Genomic DNA, 11,294 nt, shown 5'->3' with positions numbered 1-11,294 from the left:
TAGTGCGCATAAACTGATCTGTCAGATACATTTTTGGCCAACAAAAGATGTAAAACAAAGGGTAAGAAGAAAAAGGATGAAGCATTTTTGGGGTAATTTTGTCATAAAAAAGTGGAAGGCTGATCAAACATATTTTTGATATTGGGGGTCTTATTAAGGATAGAAGCTTTAAATTTCCATTTGGGGTATAAACAACGGGGTAGGCCTACCCTACAGCCGCACCCCATGGAAGCCCCATACGTCAGCACAAATCTACCGTTGATACTAACAAAACACTAAGATCAATCACTTTCCAGTCACAATCACCTTCAATCAATTCGAAGCTCGCTCGTGAAACAGAGACGACAATTTTCTGCCAATCTACATACCTCCATCGATCAATTTGAATGCGATCTCTCGGAAATCCTACCTTTTCATTATCCCTCTGTTTAATTTTTCTCTATTTAGGGTTTTGAGTTTGATCTCGGCTGTTATTACAATTGCAAGAGCTCGCCGGTTTAACTTTTGGTAATTTGATCTATTTGAACCTCATAATTTAACTGCATGAATGTTGAACGTCACTGCTGTTTATGTAGGGTTCTTGATTAATTACGTCAATTCTTTCTTCTCGCTTATGTTTATGTTGTTAAATATTTGGTAAAAGTTAGTTCCTTTTATCACAATGAAAGTACGATGTTTGTGTGGTGTGGTATCACCTTCGACTTTGATGAATGGTAGTGCCATGTTGTTATGCCATGTTTTTGTATCTGAATTCGACCAAATTCCTAAATATGGTGATTTAGGAAGTTTTATTTTCTTACTGTGTATAGGAGTCTCTAAGGTATGTTTTCAGAACTCCAGTTTAAATGTGCAAAAGTAGTGCTTCAATTCCAATTCAAAGCCTATATGGTTCCTAATATTTTTTTTGTTCTTTCTATCTATTAATGTGTGTGTTTCAAATCCATTAATAGGATGGTTGTAGGATATATAAAGTGGTACTCATTTGAGTAATGGGAAGCAGTGAGATGGATAAATCCATCAAGGAGGCAAAAGACACAACAAAGGAGCCAAAGACAACGAATTCCCAAGTGAATTTCTTTCTTTTTGTCCATGTTTAGGTTTAGAGAGCCGTTGTTGTGCACACATTTTCTATATTTCTATATTTATATAGGTATCATGTACCTTGGTAATATGTATTTGTCCTTTTTACTTTGTTCAGGAGCAGGCTTCAGGTGCTGCCACGGGTACAGTCAATCCAGATTGGACTGGGTTTCAGGTTCCACCTCAAAAAAATTTCAACTTTAACAAATTGGTCTTCTTAAGATTTGAGATATTTTACTAAGCCTAGGTGGTATGTAAACCTTGAACAGCCTTATCCTCCTATGCCTCCACACGGGTTCTTGGCGTCAAGTCCTCAAGCTCACCCCTACATGTGGGGGGTTCAGGTACTACGCTTTAAAGTTCTTTTTTTAATTTAGGGTCCATGTATATATTTTTTACATTACTCTATAAAAGGGAACAAAGAATCAGCTTTGTTGCATGTTTTTTATAGAAGACTGTTTTACTTTTTTGGGCAACCTGTTAAATTTTCTGATTGAACCTTTAAACTAGTTGGTAAGCTTAGGTAGATGATGTAGTTTGGAGGTTGGTAGTGGTGATGCTTATTTGATCATGCACTGTATCATCACATGATATCATGCACTGTTATTCAGTATCATGATGCTTTCTAAAAGCTTTACTTGCCCATTTTGGCCATGCATTTGTGGTGCTCAACATCAACTATTATATGGCAACTTCATTCTCTATTAACTGTATAAGATCTGCTGATGTCCTTAGTATGTCGGATTAGGCATTTTGATATTGTTGAGCATCAGGCAATTTCTGGTTTCTGCTATTTCAATTGTAACAATGGTGTGCCACTTTAAAAGCTGACACCTAGATACCAATATATTAATGATTTTTTACATGAATGTTTTGCTGAAGGCAGTAAGTAAGATGTAAAATTTATATTGCATGATTGCTAGTTTTGGGTGAATGGTTGGAATATATAATTATGGTGTATGGGCAAGGGGAAATATTATTGTATCTTAGTGCAAGAATGCCGAAAGTGAAGAGTTCCAGCTGGACTGTATATAGCTAAGTATCTAGGCTGGAATTGTGAGGCCTATTATGTTTTCCGGAAACTCTAATCTTCCATGGAGCCATGTTAGATATGCTCTTCCTTTAGCATTGTAATTGTTATTGATGTTGACTATCACAACTTCTCTCACTTTTTACTCATGTTTACTTATCTGAATTCTTCTAAGCTTTTCAAGCATCTCATCATCTTTTAGGTCCATTTCTTTCAGTTTATGAATGCATGATTAGCTTCTTTTTTTATTATTTCTAGTTTTTCCCAAATCAAATTCATCATTTTCATTTCTGCTATAGCATACAGCTTTGCTCTATGAAGAAACTGAGTTAAGCTTTTATCCGGGACATAAAAATAACATGCTTTAAGCCTTTATATTGCTACCTTGGGTGGAATGAATTGACGAGATTTTGGAAAGTTGGCATGATTCACTGCTTAACTTTTACAAAATGTATTTGTCATTATTGAGGTGTTAGACAACAAATATCTCCCCTCTAATGGATATGCCATTTTTCTTGATGTTCCAAATTAAGGTTAATATTGTCTTAGGGTTTAGTATAATTTCTTTGTAGCTTGAATTTGGTAATGACATGAACTTCTACATATTTGAAAAGTATTTAGCTACTTTCAGTCACTTTCGATTTGTTTCTGCTGTTCTGACATCTATGCACATTTGCAGCATCTTATGCCACCTTATGGTACTCCACCTCATCCATATGTTGCTATGTATCCCCATGGTGGCATATATACTCATCCATCTATGCCTCCGGTATCTCCTTGTTTATTATAATGTATTAGTGTACCAGATCCCTTACTAGAAGACAATAATTGTGAACCTCGTTTTGTATTTAACCAGGGATCATACCCTTTCAATCCATATGCAATGCCTCCAAATGGGGTTACGGAGGCTTCGGTGAGTCACCTTAGTTGATATAATTTCTGGATTCTCTAGACTGAAAGACCTGTTGACAGATTTAACTTTTTGAGGATGAAATTTCAATTTCATGTAGGGTAATACTCCTGGCAATGTGGAAGTCGATGGTAAGTCATCGGATGGGAAGGAAAAACTTCCAATTAAAAGGTCAAAGGGAAGCCTGGGCAGTTTAAATATGATTACAGGCAAGAACAATGAACCGAGTAAAGCAGGTGCATCTGCCAATGGAGTTTATCCTAAAAGGTAATAATGAGTACATCCTTGACTTTAGTTATGTGTTTATACAATTGAAAGTTGCTCTGCGTTACTGGCTTACTGCCTCTGGAATTAGTTCTATTTTATTTTTTATACCAGTTAATTTTTATTGACCTTTCTGATACTCTAGAGATGTGTTAATAATAAAGAGGACCACTCAATAATTTAAGAAATAGAAAGTTGTTCCTGAAGACTCTTCCCTCTTTGAATAGCAATGACTTCCATCTTGTTCACTGCAATGTGAAACTCACTTGAAATTTTAGTATGTGGTCTGATACCAATTTTGTCTTGTGGGTTTAATAGTTCTAGTTCTCATGGTTTTCCTGTCTTGGAGAGCTTGGATTGCTCATGGCAGCAAATGCTGCTTTGATATGGTAACTTATACATGTTAAGTGGACTGACATGCTTTGCTTATATTGGATTTTCAGTGCTGAGAGTGGAAGTGACGGTTCAAGCGAAGGAAGTGATGGGAATTCCGAAAATGTAGGTGTTGTTGCTCGGTACTTGTTTAAATGATGCAAGTGTTGGATGATTTTATTGGGCCAAACTCTTTTAATCAAGCCACTTGTTACATGTGCATTTTAGGGTGAGAATTATAGAAGCTATCTACAATCATGACATGATTTTCCAATCCCTGGAGATTATTGCACTGTATTGTATGTGATATTGTATTATTTTAATGTAGGCGATCTATGTAAAATGCTTAATTTTGGTAAAAGGAAATAGCATTCATGGCTCATGGTGCAAGGTTAGAATCAACTCGTCAATGAGCCATATTGCGGTGCTGTTTCACCTGTGAATCCTTTTCTAGGACCAGCAGAAGTGAAAAACAAAACAAAGATGAAAATGAATCACATTCATTCATAAAAGATCTACTTCAGAAGGACAAAACAAAATTTATATAAGTTGCCTTTTCAATGCAAAAAATAGAGAACCTTTTATTTTAGCAAAACATGCCTTCGTCGTAGCCACTTCCAAATTTGTTTTCTATATCATTTGGATAAGATGGCACCACCTTACTTGCAGAAACTAAGAAAAAGGTTACTGATTCTTAATGGTGATGATGGAAGTCCCAAGCTGTCTAATCTGTACAGAACTCTCAAAATGAACTGCTGTTTTGTGTGTGGATGAGAGAGGAGAGAGAGAGAGATTGAAGAAGAAGAGTAGCTTGTTAGATTGCATTTCCCTCTCCAACAATTTATGTTACGGTGTTGACGTGTTGTACGTATGTTATGTCAGTGTGTGTAGTTTAGAAATAGAAACGCAAGAAGACATTACTATTACTTTATTGTTATGTTTATGACTTATGGGATAGAAAAGCGTTCATTGTTTTTCGTGTTTAATTTTGTCTTTGTGTATACCATAATGTGTTCCGTCAAAGAAACTGGACTTAGGACCACTTTGCAGTTGCATATTATGCAATTCATGTAATGGCATTCGACTCAGGACTTGCAATTCTGTTATCTTGGTATGAGTAGCATTAGTTTTACATATCCTATTGCGTTCTTTATGTAGTCTATTGCATGACTATTGTCGTTAGGTTCAATAACATGTTTTTTGAATTATAATTTTGCAGGATTCACAAATGAAATCAGGATCCAGGCAAGATTCTATTGAAGGTTCGGTTCTGTGTCTTAGTGTCCAATGATATTACTTTTCTTTTACTTTCTGTTACTGAAACAACTGCTATTATGATGATGATGATCTTAGTTACAGGGGAAGCTTCTCAAAATGGAAACTCTGCACATGGTTCTCAGAATGGAGGACCAAATGCACCTCATTCAGTGGTCAACCAAACAATGCCGGTCATGCCAGTGTCGCCAAGTGGTGGGCCCGGAAGTATTCCTGGTCCCACCACCAACTTGAATATTGGTATGGATTACTGGAGTGGTACAAATTCATCCAATATTCCTGCAATCCGTGGGAAGGTAACTTCAGCTCCAGTTGCAGGGGGGATGGTTACTGCTGGGTCAAGGGACAGCATGCAGTCACAGCTCTGGCTACAGGTGCTTCTATCTACTTCTTCTCATGGATTAAATCTCATTACACCTAGTATCCTGAATTTTTGTTCTTCTCATCTTGTGATATGAGCAATAAGCCATTTTTCCTTTCATGGGATATGAGCAATAAGCCATTTTTTCGTTCTTCTCATCTTGTGATATGAGCAATAAGCCATTTTTCCGTTCATGGGTGGTGTGAAGTTATATATAGTCCATAACTTGTAACTGAGCCTGGTGGTAGATGTTCAGTCCCTTAAAAATGCATATCAACGGATTACATGATTGGGCCACAAATATCGTGCTAAATGATATATGGATGTATTAGTTTCATTGAAGATCTTACGTTTGAGCTTCCCATCTTAACAAAAAAGTCTTACTGAATTATTATTTCCTTCAGATACATTTTATTTATGTAAGGGACTGTTTGTTAGCAGTTTAATGAGCTTAACGGGACTTGCAGCTTATTCAGTCAGCTATTCATGACTGTTTGCTAGGGCAAGGGTCCAGATCTTCTGCGGGAATGATTTGGAAGGCAGTAATGGGAAATTTTTCGCATAATGATATAGAAAGTGGCTTATTCAGTAAGCTTCTAGGGGGAGCTTATGCAGAAAGCCATGTTTTTCCCAAACCTGCCCTTCCCAATTAAAACATGCTCATTCCATCTAATGAAAAACCCTCCCAAACAAAAACCTTCCCAATCTATGTAGACAGATTAATCCACACAGACAGCTTTATCCATACAGGACTTAATGGAAAACCAAGTGTGTGTTTTGGTGATTATATAGGGCTTCTTGTGCTGTAGGCGGTTACTGAAATTGAAATAGAAGTTTTTGTGTGGCCTGTTCTCATCATCAAAGTTAATCTTGTCATCTTATAGAAATTCCTGCTACTTATGCCTATCAATCGACTTGAAAGATAGCATGCAAACTCACAGTTGATCACGATGAAGGCTGACTGAGTGGCTGGACTTTTATGGGTATTTTTATCAATGCAATCTTTAATGTTAATGGACCTTCTTAAACCTGTAAAGTTGTACTATAACCTCTAACAAATTTAAATCAACAAATTATGAGCATTAGAGATTTTGTTGATTATGTGTAGTCCATACAATATATTTCAGGCGTTTCAGTTATAATCATATACATCATCATCTTTTTTAGTTATTATTTATATGATATTTGTAAGGATATTGCAAGATGTTCTTCATTATAGCATACCATATAGTATGGATGACGAGAATTTGAAAAGGATAGGTTTTTTTTTTGGTTGGGGGGGGGGGGGAGTAATTGGATAATCACCCAAACATAAGATCTCTTGATTAGCGATCTCATGACAGTTGGATACAGTCAGAATAAAGAATGGGATAAGAACTCTTACTTTCATTGTAATTTAAAATTCATTAAAATTGCTTGGGAGTAGAACTCTATTTATAATGATTGGAAACCCTAGTACTACTTGGAACAAGAGAACAAAAAATAGACTGAACCTAACTAATAAACAGTTAAATAGACTAAACTACCATACTTTTTTTTTTGTAATTTCAGTAAGTCCTACGTAAGTGAAAATTGAGTTGAAACCAAATAACAATCTAATACTATTACAGGTTGCCATAATTATTTGATGCTTATCATGCTAAGGGGCTGTTTGGTTGGTTTTTGATTAAAGTCATGTATGGATAAAGCTGTCTCTGTGGATTAATCTGCCTGTATAGATTGAGAATGTTTTTGTTAAGCGTTTTCTTGTAATTGGGAGGGCCAGGTTTGACTAAAAACTTTGGTTTTCTGCATAAAACTCTCCCCTGAAAGCTAACTAAATAAGCCACTTTCTATATCATTACGCTACTACCAAACAGTCATGTGTAGCTGACCGAATGAGCTGCGAGTCCCATTAAGCTCATTAAGCTGCCAACAAACAAGCCCTAAGTTGGGTTCTGAATTCTATGGGCTTTCTTTTCTTTAGATAAGCTAATATTTTTGCTGGATCAGAAGCACTTATCAAGTACTTTTTTCTCATTATGCTAGGCGAGTGTTGTTATCATTTTATACAAATCTTACTCTTTATATTGTGGAGATGTTGAAACCAAAAGAAAACATGTACACAAGTAGAGTATCATACGTGAACAGTGTTCTAGTAAGGGTTAAACGAAGCTAAACAATCGGCTAACCTACCAGTGTTTAGCCACCTCAATGGAGTTTTTGTGGACAGCTAAGAGCATGCCTTAAGAAGTGGTACAAAAGTTGTTACTTTTTTATATAAACTTATGAAGGTTAAACTTTTGATACTATATTACTCCCTCTGTCCCAAATCAAGTGTCCACAATGGAAATGGCACACAATTATAGACATACATAATTGTTATACTATTTAGTTAACCAAATGACAACTTTACCCTTAATTAATTTATTTGTCTTATCAACTCTTAAATATTTGTGCATTAATTAAGGGTAGATTTGGAAATTTAATTATTTATTTTTGAAACTAGACACTTATTTTTGGGACAAACATAAATAGAAATATGGACATTTATTTTGGGATGGAGGGAGTATTTGGTACAATTACTTTACTATATTCAGAAGGAATTGAATAAATTACCTGCAATGTTTTACTATATAGACAGTGTGTATCAGGACACAGGGTCTTTCTGTAATACACAGGAAGAATTTCATGTTTGCCCTTAACTAACTGATTTTCTTTTGCTTTCATTTTTTAATCTCTAAAGCAATTTTTACATCCTATTTTGTAGTTTTTCATTTGTAATCTTTTAGCTGACTTTTCTCTATTAAATCTACTAAAAAGTATTCTTATTAGATGCCTGATGAAAAAAATGAATGGCCATTTTATGTACAAATATATCGAGTAGTGACTTGTGGTGAGTCGAAACCATTTTTTTTTCTTCGTTTCATAAATATTCAATGTGGTTCTGAATTTATTCACCAACTTTGCGAACGAGTGCATACGCCTAAATAAATTTTGAAGTTGTAGACCGTTGGACTCCGAAGAGTCAATTGAGACCCCTATTTTGGAGCACAGAGAGCAAAATTTCAAGTTCCTTTTTTTGGCACTTGTATGCATTTTATGGATTATGCCATTTTCTGGTAGCCCGCAAATCTCAATGAAGTTTTAACTTGTTAGGAAGCACAAGTGAAATTTTATATGATGGGTTTTTCCAAATCTTATTGCTTGATGGTTCATAGCAGGATGAAAGGGAGCTAAAACGACAGAGAAGGAAGCAATCCAATAGGGAATCTGCTCGTAGATCCAGACTGCGCAAGCAGGTAACAGATTTCTCCTTCAGTCTGGGTTCATTTGAGAACCGCGAGAAGAAATATTCATGACGAATATCATGAAAAATGAAATGCATGATATTCAATTATTCATGATGGAATGTATTCTAATGAATATATAGGTATATTCATCATGAATAATTCATGGATAGTTGGTTCTCATGGTTCTCAAAATATTTGCAGTTCCCTAGATGAACTTTCTGTTTCTGATTCAATATCAACTTCTACTACATCCGTTATTTTTATGTGGGGTCAGGCGGAATGTGATGAGCTGGCCCAACGGGCTGAAGTTTTGAAGGAAGAGAATTCTTCTCTTAGAGCAGAAGTGAGTCGCATTAGGAGCGAGTATGATCAGCTTCTTGCTCAAAATGCATCCCTCAAGGTAATACCTGAGCCTTCACTTGTACCATTCACTCCGTTTTCTATAAGCTGATGACTGCCTCTCTATATATTTGCTAATCTTCTGTGATAAAAGAACCAGTCTTGTTTGTAGTTAAATTATGCTCCATTCTTCCCAAATGAGGGAAGAGATGAATTTACTCTTCTGGACTCTAATCAATGTGAATGCCAAAAGAACACCTATATTCAACTACGGGCCTGTTTGTTATCAGATTAATGGGCTTATTGAAACTCACAGCTTATTCGGTCAGCTATACATGACTGTTTGGTAGTGGCTTAATGAAAGAGAAAGTGGCTTATTCAGTAAGCTTCTAAGGGGAGCTTTATGCATAAAACCGTTTTTTTCAAACCTACCCCTCCTAATTAAAAATATGCTCTTTCCACTTACGAAAAAACCCTCCAAACAAAAAACATCCCAATCTATAAAGACATATTAATCCATATGGACAGCTTTATCCATATAGGAATTGATGAAAAACCAAGTTTAAATTGACCCTACATCTAACATATGATTTATCAATAACCCCTTCTAGAAATGTCTGGTTTGACCAAGGAATTAAAAGAAAGGGTTATTTAGGAGAATAACTTTCCGGCAGATTTGTTCCAGAGGCACAAATAAGGACGTCCCTGCCTAACAGAAGAATGTCTCTTCTTAAATCTATCCCCAAAATTGTCAGAAGGTCATGCATTTTAAAAAATCTGATAAAAGGTCAAAAATCTATTAGAAGGTTCTCATAAATAACCCGAGTCGGCAAGGAGAATTACCTGGGGATGGGCCTGATGGCACTTTGTGCCTGATCTAATACACGTGTTCGACTATTAGTCAAATCCCTAAATTATCCTTCAAATATGACAAAACAAAGGATTTCAGGGACCAATATAATGCTATTTGCATTTTGTAATGATTACTATCTACTAATCAACAAAGAGATCAATTTGATTGGAACTTTGCAAAAAAGGAAATAAAATAAAAACTTCTTGTTCAATGTTTGATGAGACAATAGAATGGTACAGGACAGGGATTGAGCGGGACAAAAATGCATTTTTTTATGCCATCAGATTAAAAAATTATTAAACCACCCATGTCAAACTAAAACCCTAAAACCTTCCACAATTCTTTCACCTCCCTACCTCACTCTCGCCTGCTGGGTCCTGTCTAGTTCCGTCCTTGTACCAATCGCATAGGGCCACTGGAGGTTTGCCTGACTATTATTGACTTTAGGGCCCCACGGGATTAGTTTAGATGTGCACAAGCTGACTAAGACACATATAGTCATCCAAAACATATGTAACTGAAGCAACAAGTTTCCATCGTCAAGTGAAGACAACTGTATACAGATAAAGTGAACAGAAAACCGATGCTTACGCATATATGCATTGAATTGCATTGTTACAATGTCGTTTTTGCAGGAACGACTAGGGGAAACTCCTGGGCGAGAAGAAGTAACGTCTAGTGGTATTGAACAACAAAAGGGACCCAAAGGTCATCAAGATGGGCAGACAGAACAACTTGTGCAGAGTCGTGAATGAAGTTCCGGCTGTCCGGTGTCTTCAGAGAGCTTAACCTAACGACAATTAGCAAACAAGAAAAAAATGTGTTTTTACATAGTAGTATCAATCAGCATCTAGTCGGGAATTCATTAAAGGCTGACCTTCTCAGCGTGTCGTAGAATAACTATCAAATTAATTGTCGTCATCCATTGTTCTCGATCGGCCTATCTTTTACGGCCCAAAGAACCCGGATGATTTGTAGACTGTAGTGTGAAAATTCATGCCATACCCTTGTATTCCTAAAAAGGGTGCTGGTCTCTAATTATTTCAACATTTTATGTACTAAATATGGTTGATAAATGTGATTGTGGTTTGTTAAGTTGTTCTTTTACATGTATTATCACCAGACAAAACATAGGTAGCCACTTTTTTTCTACCCCATTTTGATCTCGATCTGGGGTCGATGAAAAGTGACCCGTATTGACAAAATGGAAAAACCGAATGGATCAGACCAAAACTGGTTATCTTTTGTTTGGTTTTCGGTTCTTTTTAGGGTTTACAGGTTTAAAAGAGTAATAGTTTTCGATCTGGTTTAGTTCGAAGCTAGAGGTTAGAGTCACACCTATTTATTAGAATGACATGAAATCATCGCGGTGACTCCTGATGGCAACTTGAGTTTTGCCAACATTTCAATTTGAACCCCGGGAATTTTAGATTTTATCAGTTTTTCCAAAATGAAGAAAATAAGATAGATACTGTCCAAAATAGAATGTTAAATGAGAGACAGAAAAATCATTTTTTTATTGTTTCTACAATTGAAAT

The 11,294-nt window shown here is 36.0% G+C and overlaps 1 protein-coding gene across 10 annotated transcripts; it reads left to right on the top strand.

Moving 5' to 3' along the window:
* The first annotated feature begins 228 nt into the window (after positions 1-228).
* On the top strand, positions 229-10,863 carry LOC112529357 (bZIP transcription factor 16-like). Of its 10 annotated transcripts, none has more exons than XM_025140618.1 (14): positions 229-507; positions 951-1,067; positions 1,199-1,255; positions 1,350-1,424; positions 2,790-2,879; positions 2,967-3,023; positions 3,121-3,287; positions 3,728-3,782; positions 4,876-4,918; positions 5,010-5,171; positions 5,250-5,305; positions 8,496-8,573; positions 8,839-8,964; positions 10,392-10,863. In XM_025140618.1, the coding sequence occupies exons 2-14, from the start codon at positions 990-992 to the stop codon at positions 10,509-10,511; spliced, it is 1,164 nt and encodes a 387-aa protein (XP_024996386.1). In that variant the 5' UTR covers positions 229-507; positions 951-989; the 3' UTR covers positions 10,512-10,863. The 10 variants fall into 10 exon arrangements, with proteins under 10 accessions (XP_024996386.1, XP_024996385.1, XP_024996379.1 ...); XM_025140617.1 differs by having other exon boundaries at positions 8,493-8,573; XM_025140611.1 differs by having other exon boundaries at positions 962-1,067; positions 5,010-5,305; positions 8,493-8,573.
* The last annotated feature ends 431 nt before the right edge of the window (positions 10,864-11,294 follow it).

The sequence above is a fragment of the Cynara cardunculus genome, assembly GCF_001531365.2.
Source record: "Cynara cardunculus var. scolymus isolate 2C chromosome LG 16, CcrdV1, whole genome shotgun sequence".
Lineage (NCBI taxonomy): Eukaryota > Viridiplantae > Streptophyta > Magnoliopsida > Asterales > Asteraceae > Cynara > Cynara cardunculus.
Note: the sequence above shows the minus strand (reverse complement) of the source record. Positions and strands in the feature narration are given on the sequence as shown.